We start from the raw sequence: 19,912 nt of genomic DNA on the forward strand, positions 1-19,912 counted from the left end.
TGAAGAACAGATGTTCTTCATCTACACTGGTGTTTTGCCTTAATATTTCTACTTCAGTTGAAAAAAGAATCTAAAAATATTTCAAAACAGCCTGACCAGATAGCTGGTGATCTCAGATATGTTTTACATGAGGCTTCTAATGGATAAAATGCCATCCTGGTGGTAATTATGTAAAATGACCACTGGGTATCAGCCATGACCTAAACATCTGTTTCTAATTGATGTGTATTGAAAATGCACAGTTAAAACCAGTAGTGTACAGCTGTTGATATGTTTTTGACAGCCATTTCTCCTGCCTTCCCATTGATAGTTATTTACTTCACTTATACAAAAAAAATCAGAAAACATCCCTATGGGTTTATAGGAAAACTATGGTTACGATGTTTATAGTTAATGCTTTGAACCATGTGTGATCAGTGGGAAAAAAATGAACAGCTATGAGGTTTCCAAACACGTCTTCATAATAACTTTTCCAGTTTTGTGAACCCAAGCTTGTGCAGTAAATGGCAGTATACCTCAAATAACTCAAAGGATACACTATTTTCTTAACATTATATTTTAAATCAAAGAGAAATTGCTGGAAAGGTAGAGCTCCTCACTTTTTCTCTTAATGAGCCATGAAGCCAGAAATATTTGTTACTTTAAAAATACCTTTGCCTGTAAGAGATGAGAGAGAAGGAGATCACAATATGGAGAGCTGCCTCTTCATGACACTCCTAATCATGTTCCTGTCTGTTTTAAGGTGCCCTAATGTGAACTTAATGCTCCCTCCTGCCATCCTTGCAGGTGTAGAAACTCTCTTCTGTTGTTAACAAATACAGCCCTTGGCTCAGGTCTGTCTTCAGAAGCATTTGTCATGAAGGAAGGCACAGCCTGGAGCTCAGCTGTTGTCTCTCAGTGTATTTGCTACCAGCAGTGGTGTTCCAGTGAGCATTAGGTTACACTCCCCAGCCTGCATAAAGTGTGTGCAAATTGTTTTTCCATGGTTTCCCATCATAGAGCTCTTTCTGTTGAAAGTAGCAGACGTGAAGGTGATGCAGTGCATTAAATAAGGCTGATGTGATTCTTGTGAAGTATTTTTGATGTGATTCTTGTGAAGTATTTTTGATGTGTTTCCTTGTTACCTACCCCAGTAATTTTGTGGAATTTTTGTGCAAGGTCTGGATATATACACATGAGGTTACAGTTGCTGCTAAAAGTGTCAAGAAATTCTTGTGTGTGTAGGATGCTCTCTGGACATCAGGGGTCTGACACCACAAGTTCTGTCGTTCCAGCTCGAATGTAACGACATCGTCCTCTTCTGGCGAATACAGCGAATGCTGGCCATTACAGCAAATACACTGAGGCAGCAGCTCACTAACACTGAAGGTAAGGCTCAGTCAGTGGAAGGGCTTGAAACAAAAAATTATTTCCTTCTAAAAAAATCATCCGGTAATAATTTTTCTTAGAGGGGAAATACCCTTTGAAATTTAAAAATCTTTCTCAAAGAATTTCCATTCTTAATGGCCCAGAAAAGGGGCTTCTGTGTTCAGAAGTTTGCTTTCTCTCCTATCAGATCAGATTAATAAGTATGGTAATATATATTGTATCTCCAACAGACCTTCCCAAAATTCTGTCTTAGGAGTTGCAAAAGTGTTGCTGCTTACTTTTTTTTGGTTGCTTTGTTGTTTTGTTTTTTTACAGTAAGGCGCTTGGAGAAGAATGTAAAAGAAGTGCTTGAAGATTTTGCTGAAGACAATGAAAAGAAAGTGATGCTCCTAACTGGCAAGAGAGTCCAGCTTGCAGAGGATCTCAGTAAGTACCCACTCTACAGTGTTTTGGAATGAGCTTGAAATGAAGCAAATTCTACCATTGTCCTTGAAAATATTCAGTGTGTGAATATTTTCACACACTGAAAACATGAACAGCACATGAACAATGTGCTGGCATGTGCTGGCATTTATTTAGTATCGTGCAGATTTTTTCTTAAATATGGTCAGATCTTCCTGATTCTAAGGTGGACATGGGTAGTATAGTGTGATAATGTAATTTACACTAGATGTAACTTCACTTACATAAATATATTGAAAAAATGTAGTTAAAACAGAGTAATATGTAAAGGGAGATTCCCCTTCCAGAGGGATTACAGTAGTTTAATGCTCTGGGTAACTCAAAAAGTGCTCAAAAACCATTAGGGTTTCATGATTAATATAATAAAATTTTAAACAGTTAAAGTTTTTAAGGTGACAATCCAGGTTGATGTTGTCTGCCTGCACATCCAGTAGGGTTTAGACTGACTTTTAGCTGATGGACCTCGTCTTGCACAAATACCATTGGTTTTTTGACAGTATTCTGCCATTCTGTGAGACTTCCACTTAAACCCAGCTGGGCATCTGGTCTGGGAGGGGAAAAAACAGAGCTGTGCAAAAGGGAAGAGAAAAAAAAAAACCTAGTGATAAATGAAGTTCCTGTAGATACATAAATACGTGCATGTTCACATCATAGGTGACCATTCTTCTTAGACCTCTGTTTTGTGTTTGATGTAGAAACTAATTTTTGTCTTAAAATATTACTTGGGATATTTAATTCAGAATAAATGAATTTTGTGATCAGTGTTTTTTCTTTCAATTAGCAAAGTAATTAGGAAAGTTCTTATATCCAGGGTTCAGTGGGACAGAGAAGCCTGCAATAGCTATTAGTTACCTAAATGTGAATCTTTTTTTCATTTTTTACATCCAAAATGTAATATAAAGTAAATGTTTTTCTTAAAATAAACTCAAAATCTAAGTATTTACTTTTAATAGTGCTGGTTTGGCTACACTGAAAATACTGTCTTATTGGAAGTATTGTTACTGAAATCCCAGTGAATTGTGTTTGTTTTCTTTTAGAAAATTTAATATTTTGGAATTTTGAATAGGAGTCTTGGTGATCTAGGGCAAATTACCTAGGTTTTCTTGACTGATCTCCGAAACAGGTGCTATGACTGTATAATTTCATGATAGGTAATTAATTTTTTCCAAACATCCTGTGTTGCATTTGAAATCCTTTATGTAAACAGTCTTTTAGAGTAGGTATAACATGTTTTACAGCATAAGAGGTTCTCCTCCTCTGTATATGTTGAGGTAAAATGAGTGGTAGCTGCATAGTAGGATGTGGACTTTTATTGAGGAAGTTCTCTTTTTCAAGCAGATCTGCTTGGTTTATTGCTTTGATGCTGGATGCTGATTTTGGGCTTTTTTCCTGTGCAAACGCTGGTATAGAATGAACCTTGGCGGTTTTGATTTATCCTTAAGTATTCCATGTTTTAAAACAAAATTTAAAAACCCTAACATGCCCATGATGTTTAAATTAACGTGTCTTTATTTTGCACTGAAATTGACTTAGAATTTTTGTATTGTCAACTTAGCTTTTCCCCAGCCTCAGTAATAAGCTCCCATTTCAAAGCAGTGGCAGCTGAGGTCATTATTTTGTAAACTAAGACTAGACCTGTAGGAGCAGCCTGTGTGTGTTCATAACCTGAGGTGTCAGTGCACTGGTATAAATGCTTGAAGTGTGTAGTTTGCATTTCATAAATTACTGTGTAGCAAAAACATGTCACTGCACTGTATTTCTTTAAATTCAGGAGGTCATAGATCCCCCACACATTATTCTAAAGAAATAATTGTTACTCAGTACAAAACAATGTATGATGACATGTTCTGCTTTATTGTACCTGTGGGAAGATTTTAAAAATACCACTGCTTAGCTCTGTATTCAGATCAGCTGTGTTCTTTCTGCATGTTTTTATTGCTAAGTGATTTTTATGGGAATATGACTGGAAAAGGGGGTTTCTTTGCCTTTCCCTTGGTAATTAGAATGCTTTTCTATAGTACAGACATTTTCTTTTTATATCCCTGAGACAGATTTTGATGGCATAGGGCATTGAACTCTCAGATGGCTATAATTTCCTTCTTGTAGCACTTAGTAAAGTTCAGAACTCTCCTAAAGGAAAAAATCCTGACTCTTGAGACACATGTTCATAAAGTATTGGTATTTTAATTAGGAAGGGAAGTGATCTCCTGAATCACAAAGTCCAGTCTCTGTATTCCATGCAGCTGTGTTTATATAACCCAGCTGATTCGAATATCTTGAGCTCTGTCTTCAAATCAGTTATTTGTTGGGGCTCACTATTGACACTGAAAACATGTTCCAGGATGTCATTCTTCTGTTGGTTACAAATAGACTTCTAATTTCCAGTCTAAATTTGTAAATATGGGGCTGGGATTCACTTCCTGATTAGAAACTCTACTTGCAGATGTAAATTATTTATATACCTGAGGTTGGGATGACTCTTCTTGATGCTGATTATGTGGGAACACTGTCTCACTTCTGTTATATCAGTCTTTTAGTGCTGAAGCACTGAAAGTGTTTTATTGTTTATTCAGGATACTGGTTAATGGCTGTTACTAACATGAGTGACTGATTCTGATGATGAGAACTCACACAGGACTCAAAAACTACTTGAGCAGGTTTTGTTGTTTGTGTTCTACAGCCTTTAATGGTACTTTAATCCTATACAGGAATATTCCTCATATGACATTTATGCCCTGAGTCTTGCTGCTTCTCACTGTTCATATCTTGAGTTTTATTTGAAGTATTTTAAAGAGTGTACACAGATCTTTGAAACAAATTATTAATTTTTTAATGTACTGAAGGTTGCTTTTTCTTCAAAAACATACTTTAAATGTAATGTAGATGTATTCCTTAATGTAAGTATTGTCATGATGCTTGTACCAGTGAATGGTTACTAAGTTTATGGAAATAAAGAAGCCCTAGGATTAGAGTCCTTTGGGAAGAAAGGATCATAAGGTGCAGAAAGGGGCAGAGGACAATATGAATAGCTGAATTGGGAAAATTTACTTCAAAAATGTCCTAAAATGCAATCACACTATAAGAATGCTTGTACTGAAAGATACACCTGTGGTTGATGTATCCCAGAGTCGTGACCCTGGCAGTGAGCAGCCGTGGGAACAGCATAACCATACAGTAGTACTTGCCTGTTGTGCTCTCACAGCAGCCCACAATCTGTGGTTCCAAGATTTCCTAATCCTGAGGTAATATCTTTGTGATTAATAGGCATTCATGGAGGTTTTTTTTTCCTCCTGTGAATTTCTCTAATTGCTTTTTGAACTCATGTAAACTTTGGCATCTGCAACATCCTGTGGCAATTAGTTCCAGGGTTCAACTACACATTGTGAGAAAAAGTACTTCCTTTTGTTTGTGTCTGAGCCACCTGCCAGTTTCATTTGGTTCTCCTTAGTTCTTGCACTGTGAAAAACATTCAGTAATCTTTTTCTTTTCATTTTTTTGCCATTCATGACTTCACAGACATGTATGCTATCTGCACTTGATGTTCTTTTTTCTGACTTGAAAAGTTCTCATGGTGTAGCTGCTCTTTGCGTGGACATTGTTTCCTGGTTTCAATCAGCCTTGCCACTCTTCTCTTTCTTAGTTCCGCTAAACCCTTTTTGAGGTGAAAGAGCAGACCTTGCACAAAATATTTGAAATGTATCTACATTATGGATTTATACACCTGTGTTATGATGCTTTCTGGGTTTTACTCTGGTCTTTTTACAGTAATTCCTGTTAGTCTGCTTCCTCTTTTGCCTATTACTGAACAGTGAGCTGATGCTGCAGTGGTCTATCTGCTACAACTCCCAAGTTCTTGTGTGAAAAATAACAGCCATGATACTTTCCTTTTCTTGTCATGTTTTAAAACTGTAGATGCAGTTGAGATTTGTTTATTAGTTTTTTATTATGAGGATTCAGAAACAATAGTAATTTGCTATCAGTCTCTTACATGTCTAACTGGATACTGTAGGCTTATTCAGCAGCTGATAGGAACCTGTTTTAATGCAGTTGTTCACAACTCCCTCATAGCTTTGGGGTGTTATTTTTATTGAAGTTCTTCACCAAAGTTGTCTGCCATTTGGGGAACACAGCCCTGACTTGGATAGCTTCACCAGAAATAGGAGGAATTACATTTAATTTCCAGTTGGCACCTGCATCTTGATTGTGCTCATTGCTGATGGACAGAATACTTTGATTTGAAATTTATATTTCACACAACTAAGTATTTGCTTAGCTATATCAGTATCTTAAATATTCTGTGTTCCATAAGAAGTAAAATGGGATAGAAGAAGCTAAAAGTACAATGGTAAACACTAATATTTTAAAAGAAGAATTTCACAGAAAAGCCTCTTGGCAAGACTGCCCTGTTTGCATTGCAGGCTTTCAGGCACTTCTTTGGGCTGGAGGGAAAATCTAATAGTGGCAAGTCAGTCCCTTCAAATTCCTGCAGCTGTTACACACAAGTGTGTGCACCTCTACACAAATCTTTTCCACTTGCTCTTTTTTTTAGATAATAATTACCCTTTATTTCTACAGTACCTTTGAAAATGGATGAGTCAATATATATACTTTACTTTTATCAGTGAACATTGCAGTATTTACAAGTTTGTACTGTTTTCTCCTGTAATTGTGTTTAACTTTCCAAAGTGAATGATACTGAACATTCGTGCAGGCTGCCTCTGAAGTTGCTGAAGGTTTTAAATGTTACATGTATTTTAAAATGGCAGCTTGGTTGGTTATTTATAAAAGACAATTATTTGAAGTCACACCTTCCCTAGAACTGTATATTTTTAATTATGTTCTTCAGTATTAGGCAGTACATTTTTTTAAAGGAAAATAACACATAGGTGAAAGGCTTCCATTTCAACATGAATAATGTATTTTCTGCTGTTTTATTTTTAACACAAATGACAGACTATTGATTTCAGCAGAAACACCTGATAGCGTAAGGATAAATCGTGCTTTTCTGTTGACTGGAACGTGGTAATTGTTGACAGTGCTGAGTTGCCAGTAAAACACTTGGGGAGGCTGCTCACCGATGGCAGGCTCTCCGTGCGGGCCGTGCTGTTTCTCCGCGGGGCCGGAGCAGCTGGGGCGAGCTGCGGCGGGGCCGGTGCCGGTGCCGGTGCCGGTGCCGAGCGCGCGGTGGCGCTCCGCGGCCGCGGAGGGGGCGCGGGGCTCCCCCCGGGGCTCCCCCCTGCCGCCCCCAGGGGGATGCGCTTGCCTGTCCTCGTCCCTCTTGTTCTCCCGGCGTTTTCTGGTTTGTTCGTATGACATGTAATTTACGGAGATTGTAAAGGACGTTCATTTCTTTTTCTCAGCTGCACATTTCGGGTTAGCAACTGCATGGAAAGTACTAGTTTAGTAAGCGTTATTAAGAAAATATTGTTAGGAACTGAATCCTTTAATCATTTCAGGAAGGAAGTGGATCTTCCAGTGTCTTATCCTAAAGCTAAGTGCCATCTCTGCCTATTGCAGTAGCACCTAAAGCATGCTAGGTGGTGCACATAGGTGTTGAATGCTTCAGGTGAATCCAAGCTTCAGGCAGGCAGCAGGAGCTTTGCCATTCACTTCACTAGAGCTGAAATCTCACAGACCCAAAAGAAATACATATGTCCTGTCTTCATTTATTTCTTCTCCTTTTAATCCTTTTGGACAGCAAAACTATGAATGTTGCAAAGCCACAGGATAAACAATACATAGTACATAAAAAGCATCTTTCCTAGGTCAGCATTCTATTCATCCAATATCCTGTGTCCTCACAAGCTGGAAAAGAAAATCCAGTTCTTCACCAAATTATAAGTTAAACCATGTGCATGGGAGAGTCATTGGCAGGAGGCGGGAATGCCTGTGGAAACTTGATTCTGAAATTGCTAGGAATGAATGTGAATGGATCAGCCTCCAAGTTCATTTGTCAGTAATGCTGACACCTGTACAGGTGTCATGGGCTAGCTGAGACTTTGTTCTGCACAAAAGCTTTTTGAAACATTTGAGGAGTAAGCCCTCACATGAAGAGAATACAGCTTAGGGCCATTTGTTTCAATTCTGTCATACGTTTGTAAGCTATGAAATATAATAGTTTGCAGAACTTAATTATTTTCTTGTAAAGACTAAAACATATAAAAACTAAGCAAACCAGAATTACAGTGAAATACTTTCACGTTTTATATCTAAAGTCATTGCTTTGCAGTCACAGCATTAATTTTTTAACTTACTTTTTCTCTCGTTGAATGTAAGCCATTTGCCATCTTGGAGCATGAATGATTTAATATCGTATAGTCATATAATAAACTTGCCGTTTTAATGGAGTTAGAAAGTGAAGGTTGGCACTTCCATATGCAAGTTGCTGACTCAGGACCTGAAGTTCCTGTGATTTGGCTAAGCTGAGTGGGTTCTGTTGCGTCTGTTCTGTGTAACAAACTGGTTTTAATCCAAGTGAGTCCCCTTTTTTGTTATGCATTTATTCAAAGTTGGGGATAAAGTCTGTGAAGAGTACTTTGCATATAATTACTTGCTCTGTGGTTATATTTTTTCTTTCATTGCTGTTAGCTGTAGAACAAAAATGTTGCATGAAAGTAATCCTATACTGTGGTCATTACTGTAGCCTAATTAAATTTCAGTTCCTTCAGATGACTGCCAGTCGTGTTTTGATTTGACCTCTATCCTTCATGACATTGTTGATTACATGTGCTCCTTAAAATCAGGCTTTCAGTTGGCTTTCTAAAGCCTTTACTTCCATTTGCTCTTCTATTATGAGCTTTAACTTTTTTTTAAAAAGGTCACAGTGTTTCATAGGAGCAAAGCTCAACTGTAGGGGGAAAGTTCTCTCAAATAAGCAGATCACAGGTAATTTTCCTGTAGAAACTAGAGGCAGATAGAACAGCTCAAAAGACAGTGGTTAGTAGTTCTTAAATCAGAACCAGTGTGGTTTTCAGTGTTTACAAGATACAGAAAAAGGGTATAATTTTCAAGATATTTGAAGGTAGTGCCCAAATGTCACCCCTGCTGCCCAAAGACAGATGTAGGAAAGAGAAAAACATCTTAGGAAATGCAAATGGAGGAGTAATTTTATTAGAATCTGATTCATTAGGGTTATTTTGTGTTCTTATTTCTTCCACAATGCCTAAATGTTGGTGTTTTAGAAGCTACTTAAGTAAAAATATGGTTACTTTGTAGTTGTAAGACAATTCCAGAGGTGTCAGCAGTCTTGCTTTGATCTCATTCTCTTTTCACCTGGTCATAGCAGCAAGGAACACTCACTCATCTCATCCTGGGCTGGCAGAAGGTTACACCAGGAAGATGGTGTGACCTTCTACCCAGAGAGATGCACAGCAGCCATTTCCCTCTGGGAATCAACAAACAGATCTCCAACTTCTGCTAAGCATGTGCAGGGTAGCTGCTGTCTTCACAGTCCCCTGCCAGCAGCTTCCCTGAGGACATTAGTATGGCCTGTGTCTTATCAGGGGCTGCTTGTCATTTAGAGCACATTCGTTTCTGCCCAGATCTCAATCAGTCACAAAGTGTGGGCTGTCTGTTTCTTAACGAGTTCAAGCTTGTGCTGGTGTCACCAGAGTGCTGGTGGCAGCATGACTCCTGTGCTCCCTTTGAGCTCTGTAGAGGTCCTGGTGTTCCATGATGCAGGATCTTGGGGGACAGTGTGCTTGGAATCAGTCTGTATGGTCGTGTCTTTGATTTCCCCTAATTTTGAACCCAAGCAATATCTCACAGTAGACTTGCAAACTTCCCGTCAGAATGCAAATTAATTATTTTTGCATGACTATCATGTTTTTAATTCTCTGTAGATAATTAAAGAAATCAACCCCAAGCAAGTGTACTTTGATGTGAAAGACACTGGTTAAATGTTCAAGTTCTTTTTTTTCTCTTGAGTTTTGAGGCAGCAGCATGAAACAAATGAATTAAAACCAGAAGAATGTGTAGGATGGTCTGTGTGTCAAAGTGCAGATAAGGTAGTTCCTGCTTTGTGTCATGGCAGAAAGTGCTTTAGAAAGCTGCATCTTCTCACAGAGGGAAGTAATCCTCAAGGGAGAACATACATCACTTGCAGATATCCTGTGATGGAGTGATGGTTTACTTAACTTAAGAATCCCAGATGACCAAAGCCTGTCTGCTGTGATTTCTTAGTTATTGATGAAGAGTTAGGCACTGATGTCCAGGTCCTAAAACGGATCCTTACAAAGTTCACCATATTTGTCACTGACTAAAAGAAGCCTATCACTTAAAGTTGACATTGAAAAATAGTGATAAACTGCTACATGAATAATGACATATTTAATGCCTATTAATCTTTCTGTAGACCCATGTCTCTTGTACTTGAGGGTCATTGTGGTGTTGTCTGCTGAATTTATTTTTTTTCCTAAAATTTTCTGAATGATGCAAGGATCAAAATATCTAATTGGATGCTATTTTCTCTTTAGTACTGGTTCCTTGTGAGGGTACTTATTAATCAAAATTTAAGTGCTTATCATGGAGAGATTTACTTATCATGGAAAGATTTAGTATTGGTATAAATTACAGGCTTGTAAACTGACCAATATATGCTTTTGTTCTAAAGTAGTATGGAGCTCTGGAATGTAACATTCCCATTTCCAAAAGCTGGAGAGGTCAGTGTCATATATGTTGCACATTGTCAATTGTAGTAGACTCCACTTTGCCCATAGGAATGATAGCAAAGAAAAAATAATGGAACCATTTGGATATGGTGACTTAAATTTCTGACTATTAAACATTACTGTGATCTAAAAATTCATCTAATCACCATTTCATGTTCTGCCATATTCTAAAAACACTTTAACTGAAATAGTCCTGATGGCATATTACTTCATTATCAAACTAATTACTGAGTATGCTTTCTTTAGGGTGGAGAAACACCCAAAAATATATCAGTTATTTTCTGTGTTAAAGACTTTACAGTTTTATAGCCTTAAGGTTACAGTAGCCTTTATGTAAGTAGTTTATCTTCATCACTGTATATATCCTTTCTGCATAAGGAAAAGTTTATCCTTGTTACATCACTGGATGAATCGTTGGGTAGTATTTCTGATTTGCCTCTATGCTTTTCACTATTTGCACACAAAATAATGAGCATCACCATGTTCTGATTCATTCTAGTTTAACAGTTTTGATTTGGAAGTTCAATCTTCCTGTATCTGTAAGTCTGATAAAAAGTATGAGATAGTTTTATGAGGTTGCCTTGTCATTCTGCTACTGTGCTCTTTCCAGCTGCCCAGTAAGGAACACAGCTAAGTTCTGTTGAAAGACTGAGTTATTAAAGCAGTTTTAATTAAAACATCTGAGATGGAGACAGAGGACTGAAAGATGCCCAAGTCCTACCTTGATATTGCAGACCTTGTGACTCATAAACTTGCATCTTAATACAGGGTAATGATCACTGGTACATTAGGCTAACCTCAATGACAGTGTAGAAATAGTTTGTGACCTCACCTCACAGTTTAGTAATATTGCTTCCTTCTGTACACAAGCAGGATTTCCATGAGTATGAATAGCTCATGGAAATGTCTGTTGTATGAAGTCAGTAGTCTACATAATTGTCACTTTTGCTTTAGCCCCATAGCTTGGTTCTGAAATGCTCTGTCAGAGACAGGATTTCATGCTTACCAGCCTGAGGAGCTGCAGGGATTGCTCCAAGAAGCTCAGCCAGCTTCTGTTCTATTCTGCCCCACCAAAGAAGGGGCAAACACGTGACCAAAACTGTTTTGTTAAACTGAGAGCTCTCACCAGTGAATCTGGAACAGCTATAGATGAAGACATGGATTAGTAACCTACTATTTCAACAGCACAATACACAGTTCCCATTTCTGGGGCTGAAGATCATTGTTAGTAATGCTAAAATATAGTTGCAGTGCTCAGTAGCTTGCAAAAATAGCTGAAGTGTTTTCAGACAAGCTGCTTCTGCTGCTGCCTAGTTATCTTTAGTGTGAAATAAAGGTAATGCTGTTTCATACAGGCAGCTGACAGCTTTGCTCAGGTGTGCTACAAAGGGATTAATAATTAATATGATAGTAATACAACAAAGTAACTTCAGTGATGGTGGCTGTGACTTGGGGGTTTTTTCTGTCTAAGATTTTTTTCTTGATTTTATTATGTTTCTACATCAGGCTAAATATACAATTTGGAGGTCAGCTGTTCCTGTTTAAAAGTTGGATTTGCCTACAACAGGGAAAACAAAACTGTATCTTTGTAGGAAACAGGCTCCTTGACATTTTCTCCTATTATGGACATGAAAAAGGAGATCAAACTGGATGCAAATTCAAATGTCCTGACAGATTACAACACATACAAAAAACGTAACATTAAAAGACAGCTACTGCAATGTAGCATCAGTGGCATTTAAAAGACAGCTACTGCAATGTAGCATCAGTGGCATCTTCATTCAGGCTAACTACTGGTAACAAATGACCACGCCAGCTACATTCTGCAAGCTTGCATTTTAAAGGCTGTACATTCTTAATGATTCGTGGATGTGCTATATGAACTATTATAAATTCCATTTAAACTTTTCAGGATTCTGCAGTGCTTTTATTACACTAATGAGCTAATTGTTTAAGAATCATTCACATGATTCATCCTCCTGCTCAGCCTTTTTAAAAAAAACTTTTAGCTGCTGTACTCTCTTGACAAACAGTATTTATAGCGGTTTGACAGCAGGATGAAGAACAGCGTTTGTCTTTGTAACAGCTTAAAGAAAAGACCTTTCCAGCACCCAGCCATGCAGTTACAATCTTGACCTCTTTCTTTTGCTGGGAACATACATACAGCATACAAGCAGCACCTCCCATGTGTTTTCTTGACCCTTTGACTGTCCATTCACTTCCCATCTGTTTTGCAGCCTTAAAGGAATAGAGGGGGGCCTCTACTTATAAATCTGTCTTTGCAGCTGACAAATTATTTTCTGTCTCTTTAAGGGCAGCCTGGGTGGTTTTGCTATTTTTTTCCTTCTTCCCCCTTAAAACTTCAGCTTTCCTCTCAGTCATATCCAGAGGAAAATATGGTATGTGAACAAGAGGAAACTGGCAAAAAATGTGATATGTAGTTTCAAAGGATTTTCTAAAATTCAGCAGGACATGACCTCACAGTGATCAGGGAATTCTGGCAGTGTTTGCACGAAGCATGAGTAAGCGTGTTGCTGCAGGTAACTGCGGCTGGGAAGTCTTCCTTCTGAGGCATTACTTGGAGTGCCTGGGAGTGTGCTATCTCATACCATTTTAACAAGAACTAAAGCTTTTGCATGGCCCTTAGAAAATCAAGGAATGTGGCACAAAAGGCTGAGCTCCAAAGAGATGATTCCCCAACCCCCACCCCTTTCTCCACCTGACTGTTCATAGGGGTTTATATAACTATGGAGTTTGTGACTTAGATAGCCCTAAGGTAAAAATCAGCTTTGAGTAGAAAACTTTGGATTGACATCTCTAGTTTTAATGGTGTGTTTCTGGGCATTGTGATGAATTCTGACTGACAGGGCTTTCCTTTTTACTAGAGGAAAGATGATGCATTCACAGCAGTAAATTCTGAATCTCTGCCTCTGTGGTTAACTAACCATAACATAGAAGTAGCACAGCAAGAAGTGAGAATGTTTATAGGCAAAGAAGGGATTAAGAAAGGAAGGAAGATTAAAAAAAAAAAAAAGGGAAGGGGAGAACTCAAGTCTAAACACAATCCAGAGCAAAAGGAGTAACAACCTTGAGCTTTCAAATATCAAAGCCATGTAAACATGAGTTGGAGATAGAAATCACTTTAATGTAGAATGGGAGGTTTTATAATAAGATATTAACACATTTTTTGTGGTCATTTCATGCTGTAGGTTTCATCAAAGTACTAAATAAAGATGGATTTTTGTCCAGAAAGATTTCAAGAGTTTGTTTTGTTGCTGCAATTGAAATTTGATATCATATGTGCACATTTGTAATTGGGAGGGGAAAGCTTATTGATTTGCCCAAAGTACTCATGTACTCTGGGACAGACGTGAACATCTCTAAAATTCTGTACTAAAATTACTGGTTTGTTATAGGTAAATATGTATTTGAATGTCTCAAAATAAATTTATCTTGAAAACCATAAGCAAGACAGCTTCTGTGGACAGAGGCCACATCTCTTAGTAAGTCAATTAACACAGCTGGAAAATACAGGAAAACCTTTTCTTGCCTTCTAGGAGTGTGTTTGAAATAAATCAGTAATATACTTTGCTTTTGCAAATTGTGTTTATTATTTGGGATTATTTGGCCTTACATCAGGAGATTTGCTTGATAACTCACTTCAGCTGTTTCATTTTAGCACTGTTTATTGCTAGCTAGCTAAGCTTGGGTATCTCAGGCAGCAATCAGAAAGCAGACCTTCCTTGTAAGACTGAGTATTTCAGGGGGTTTCCTTCTGGCCAGGTTACGATAGCAGGAAAAGCAAACTCTATCTGTGCCTGCATCTTTCTGTGTTCACAGTGTATTCCAAATCCTCATTACAGTTCAATTAGTCTGGTTTTTGAGCCTTTTAGATTTGGGATCACAGGATTAATGAAAAGAAAATGAGCGGGTAGCAATATCATTTCATATGGAGATAAGGAGAGACTGAGCATGAATGAGGATCTCAAGACATCTGAATAAAGAATTTCCTCATTCTGTCAGTGAAGTTTTATGGGATATGGAGGGAGGATTATGGGAATATTCATGACCAGATCAAGAGGCATAATGAGTTGATGTATGAACCAGCTTATCTTTTAGGTAAACATGGGGTAAATGGGAAATAGAATAACCATTCATCGCCCCTAGGCCTGTGAATTTTACTGTTCTAAGATAGAAACAAGGGTTTAGTTACAGTTATTCTTCATTGATTTAATTTGATTTTTGATCAGTGTTTACCAGGTGCTGGAAGAATTGCTTATTTGTAACTTCAGGTCTGCATTAGAGCTAGCAAAGAGCACATCGTCTTTCTAGAATCCAGTGCAAGCAATATGTGTATTAAAACTTACACAATACCTTGTAATAAGTGTAGCACTTTTGTTAAAGTCCCTTTTGTGACGTGGGAGCATTGTATGAAAGAGCTTGGGTAGTTCAACCAGTTACAGAAGTAATTTGCTAGCAAGCTGAATGCTTTTAATCTGTGGTTTACTTATCCTTGGAAAAACACAGTATCACAAAATGTAGAGCAACAGGTCACTTTTTGTCTACCCCTAAATTTACTTCTACAGTAAGTATTCTTACCTGAAACCCAGATGCTTTTCTGTGTTTGGCATGCTGATAAACCTGCCTCAAAACAGTGATAGTAATTTACAAGTATAAACTACTGATAGCTTGATTTAAGTGTCAGTCAAAATCCTACAAATGTGGGTACAGAGCTTGTGCATTTCACTTTCCCTAAAGTTGGGTAACATCTGATTCTTGAATTGTGAGAATGAATAGTTGTTCCACATACAAAGTCACATGGTGCTGATGAAGCTGTGTAGACAGTTACCCCAGAACTGCAGGGCCTGCACTTGCACTCCTCTAGCAGAATTCTATCCAAGCACTTATATTTACTAGTTTATTAAGATGAGTGTTGTGTAAATGCATAACTCTGCCCTCAGCCTATTTCAAAAGTGGACCAATTCAGCAGACTGCTTCTCTGAGCTACAGAAGGGACTTACAGGTTCCCTGGGATCTGCTGCTGCAAAAGGCTTTACCATGGCTAAAAATACAGGGCATAGCATGAATAATTGCAGCTATTTGGCACTCATTGTAGCTGTTCTTTTTTAAGAATAGCCAGCATATTATTTCAAAGTATTAAATTACCTCAAGACCTCATAATTATTACAGTTAAGTAATCATTTCAATTCAGTCCAAGTATAAAAACTAATAAAGTGCTCATAGTATGCAGTAAATTTTAGTATACGTGTTCTCTGAGTAAACATAGCTGATTCAGTATATTCTGGTGGAATACATATTTGCTGTCCTGTTATTTTAAAATGCCTTAATCAGAAAATTAGAATAGATTTGTTGGCACAAAGCTTTTTTTAAGGGTGAAATAATAATTACAGGTTTTTGCTGATGCTATTAATTTTCAGAGCTGGAATATTTGATTAGCAAGAGGTTGAGAAAGGAAAGTACCTTCATTTAATACTGCTAAATCTGCCTGCTTTCACTGGGTCTAATGGCTTGATCAATACAAAGAACACACTTGGGAAAACATGTTGCAATTGGGAAAAAAACTGCCACAGAAAACCACTGAAAGCACAACATAAAGAGATCTTCTGAGTGGTGAGATCTCATTCTCAGTTATCACAGGCAACTGCTGTTCATTTTGGAGAGCAGGGTCCAGGATTAATAATTTCTAAACCCAGAATCATTATAGAATATTTTGGGTTGGAAGAGACAGTAAAGATCATCTGTTCCAACCTCCCTGCCATGGTCAGGGGCACCTTCCATGCTGGTCAAAGCACCATGCAGCATAGTGTGGTCAAAAAATGTTACTTCTGTCCAAAATAGCAGAACATTATTTCAAAGGCTGATTTTGTAAACATTCATAGAGCAACAGTATTGAAAGCTGAGCTAAGTAGTTGCCTAAATTAATGCCATAGAAATAATATTTTCTATACACTAGAGGTTTATATACTGGTATGCAATGCATATTCTTTTTTTCATTTAGAAAGATAGTAGTGAAAACACTTTGAATGTGCTCAGTAAGGAGAAGTGATCATTGGACTACCTTTTTTTTTTTTTTGCATTGATGGCTTTCAAAGATTCTGCTGAACTGAATGAGATTTTTTTTTAACCTGGTAAAAATCAGCTACTGCTGTTTCTTTATTTCCAAAGTACAGCTTTTGCCCTCACACTGACTCTAATCTTCATTTAATAGCAAAGTACCTTAAAAGAAAAAAAATCAGCTGAAATTCAGTAAGCTTCTTTGGTGTTTTCTCTAGGACTTGAGTGTGATTCAGCTTCACTGTACTTCTGTTTGTAGATAAGCACCACTGGGGAGGGCACGCTGAAGTGTTGAAAGTATAGTGGCTTACCCTTCATCACCTAAGAATTGCCAGATAAAGAGAGAAGCTTGAGTTTCTTCACAGTCATGCAGGCTATTTTCCATACTTTATTTCAAATGCTCACTAAAACTCTCTACTTCTGTTAGAGCAGGACTGCAGGTTTTTGTTGAGTTGTTATTACTATTACTGTGAAATGGATTTTATGTTTATGTTTGTACTTTATGTTTTATGTTGATGTTTTGTTTGTGGGGTTGTCATTTTGTTAGATCGAACTTTCAGTTCCCATACCTACATTTTTGTTTTGCTGTTACTTCAGCTCAGCAAAGTTGATAACATATGGTATTGATAAAGACAAGAAAACATAAAAGTTTTTTTTTAAAAAGCTCAAACCTTGTATTTCAGACAAGGGAACATATGGCTTTAATCCAATAGTATTTTTAGCTTGGAAAAAAAATATTTGTCTGTGTTTATGCTCATGTAACTTATTTTTGTCTGTCCTATTGCTTTCCCCCATTCCTTCATATTTCTGAAGTGTGTGTTTTTCATGCCTATAATCACACACAGAAGGAGTTTCAAATGAGGATGTGGTGAGAGAGAAGCAGGAAATCTCACAGGCTTTGGATTCCAACTGCGTTCTAAATCTTGCTTCATAAGCAATTTAATAAATCAAATAGGTTATATGATGACAAGTGTTGTATGGAATTGAGAAAAGAGTGGAAAAATACCTACACCCCTGGATTTTTTGCAATCTATTTTGCCTTTTCATTCTAATTATTTGTAGTTGTGGTCAAGTCTTGTTTTGGTAGGGAAGTAAACTCCCAGATTTAGTTTTTGTATAAAATGAGATTCTGCCCATATCCATCTAGTTGCTACTGAAATGCAAGAAAATAAAATGCAAGTTTTAAACATTCTTAACATCATGTGTGCCCTTTGGAGGAGGTGTCTTGAATACTGACGTGTGGTTTCCTGAAATTCTCTTGGGGGAAAGGGCATGAGCTTTCCACTTTATTTAGAATGATTAGTGGTGTTTGTTACACTTGCTGTGGAGAATGAGGACATTTGGTTAAAGAAGAAAGGGGCTAGCGGGCATTATTTAAAACCTAACAGCTCCCTGCATGTCACAAGTGTACATTGGTTCTGCTGTGCATGATCTGATGGAAATTTCAGGTTTTTGAAATACATTTCGAGTATTGGATTCCTTCAGGAAATTTTTGGATTATTAAATTAGCAGGATAACAATAAAATATATCTGTAGGAGTTCTTCAAACAGGACAGGGTCTCCTTTTTTCTGATGCAGAAAAATGTTGTAAACCTCTGTAATTGAGAAACAAAATGCTTAGGATAATATTGATGACAGCATTAATTTTTGTTTGTGTTTGCAAGTTTTTGTTCATGGCTTTGTGTGGGTGGTTTTGTTTTTTTCTTTTGGTACCTGTCCTCAGGTACTTAATAGTAATAGGTATTTGAACAGGGATCTTTTTATTTCCACCAGAAAAAGTTCGGGAAATCCAGGAGAAGCTTGAAGCCTTCATAGAAGCCCTCCATCAAGAAAAGTAGATTGTTCAAGCAGGTAATCATGTTTTGTTCATAAAGAGATTGCTACAGTTATCTCATTGCTCTGTATAAAATTATCCATCTCATTTAAATGCATGTTTTCATACAGACTTTGTGAAAATTCCTATTTGTTTTATTCCATTCTCTGGCTGCTCCTGCTTCTTGCTTCTAATCTGCAGAACGATACAAGCAGACATGAAACTTAGTAAAAATACAATTACTGACCAGTAGTTTAAGTACTGTGAATCACTGTAGGCTATTTGATTACTCTCAGTTCAATATTTTTATTTGTATTACGGGAAGAAAGCATAACTAGCTGGAATCAAAATTAATGGAACACTTTTCTGTGGAAGCATTTTGGTTCTTTTGTTTTTCTTAAAGACACTGTATATTGTTAGCAAAAATATTTGCATGCAGGTAATTTCCAAATCTCTATTAATTATCAAATCTGTAAGACCAAGTGCTGTCATGCATTTGTACACATTTTAAAATAATTGTCATTCTGTTTCAACAGCAACTTTACACAAGAATGCAGCCTTCTCCAGGATACCTTGCACAAAGACTGACTTGAAATGGCTTTTGTGTCCCATTCTCTTTCCTGTCTTTTGGGGAGCATCCTGAAATGTTGAAAGAAAAAGAAAATAATGTCTAATGGGATTGAGAAGTTTAATTAAAATCCACCTGCTCGTTTACTTTTTGAAGCTACATGCACAGAAGAATCTGATTTGTGTATTAATGAGATAGCTTGGGAGCTTGTTGAAGTTGTACATTTAAGGGGCTTTTTTCCTGAAGGGGGGGAAAAAGCTTGTTATTTTTAGTATGTGTCTTGTATGGTAGAGCTGGATCAGACTCATAAAATGATTTTATCTGTTGTCATTTTCTTGCCTGCAGATGATGCTGGGAGTTTGACATAACATTTTAGTATTTGTATGTACATTAAAATGCCCTTCTAAGTAATGCCATTTGTATCTGTTATGCTCTGTGTTGAAGCATTTGCTGATCACTGTGGTACAGATTTAAAAGCATTGTATTGACATCCTGAGAGGAAGTGGTGGATTTTGTTAAACTTCTAAACTATTGAGAGATGTCAGCCAAGCAATTCTTGTAGTTCTTTCACCTGAAAGCACAGACTGCTATTCAGTGACACCTTAAAAGGCTTAGGCTCAGGAAATAATGTCAGCAGCTTTTACCTGTTCTTTCCTGATATATGTGGTTACTCTTGAATGTCAGCCGATTACATTTCATTTCTGGGATTGCACAGACTCAGATTTCCTTGTTAACTCCTCCCTTCACCATAGGTACAGAGTAACCTGATGGAATAGGTGTGAAATGTAAAAAGAATGTACAATTCCAACTTCTCTAACTTCCTAACTAGAAAAAAAATTTTTTTGTTAATTTAATTTTTACTAATAGCTACTGTAAGACCAAAATCACTTCTTTAAGAATGTTGTGCACAAGGTCCTTCCACACCCACTTGATGTCTATCATTCAGTAAAATTAGTA

The 19,912-nt window shown here is 37.3% G+C and overlaps 1 protein-coding gene across 5 annotated transcripts in view; it reads left to right on the forward strand.

Moving 5' to 3' along the window:
• The window catches only part of OPA1 (OPA1 mitochondrial dynamin like GTPase), a 49,111-nt gene extending 29,444 nt beyond the window's left edge, over positions 1-19,667 (forward strand). For all 5 annotated transcript variants that reach the window (XM_068200699.1, XM_068200697.1, XM_068200696.1 and 2 more), the window contains 4 exons: positions 1,275-1,368; positions 1,684-1,794; positions 18,348-18,425; positions 18,924-19,667. In XM_068200699.1, the coding sequence (XP_068056800.1) occupies positions 1,275-1,368; positions 1,684-1,794; positions 18,348-18,412 (270 nt within the window). In that variant the 3' untranslated portion in view covers positions 18,413-18,425; positions 18,924-19,667. The remainder of the gene's footprint in view (positions 1-1,274; positions 1,369-1,683; positions 1,795-18,347; positions 18,426-18,923) is intronic.
• The last annotated feature ends 245 nt before the right edge of the window (positions 19,668-19,912 follow it).

Source organism: Anomalospiza imberbis, chromosome 10, assembly GCF_031753505.1.
Source record: "Anomalospiza imberbis isolate Cuckoo-Finch-1a 21T00152 chromosome 10, ASM3175350v1, whole genome shotgun sequence".
Lineage (NCBI taxonomy): Eukaryota > Metazoa > Chordata > Aves > Passeriformes > Viduidae > Anomalospiza > Anomalospiza imberbis.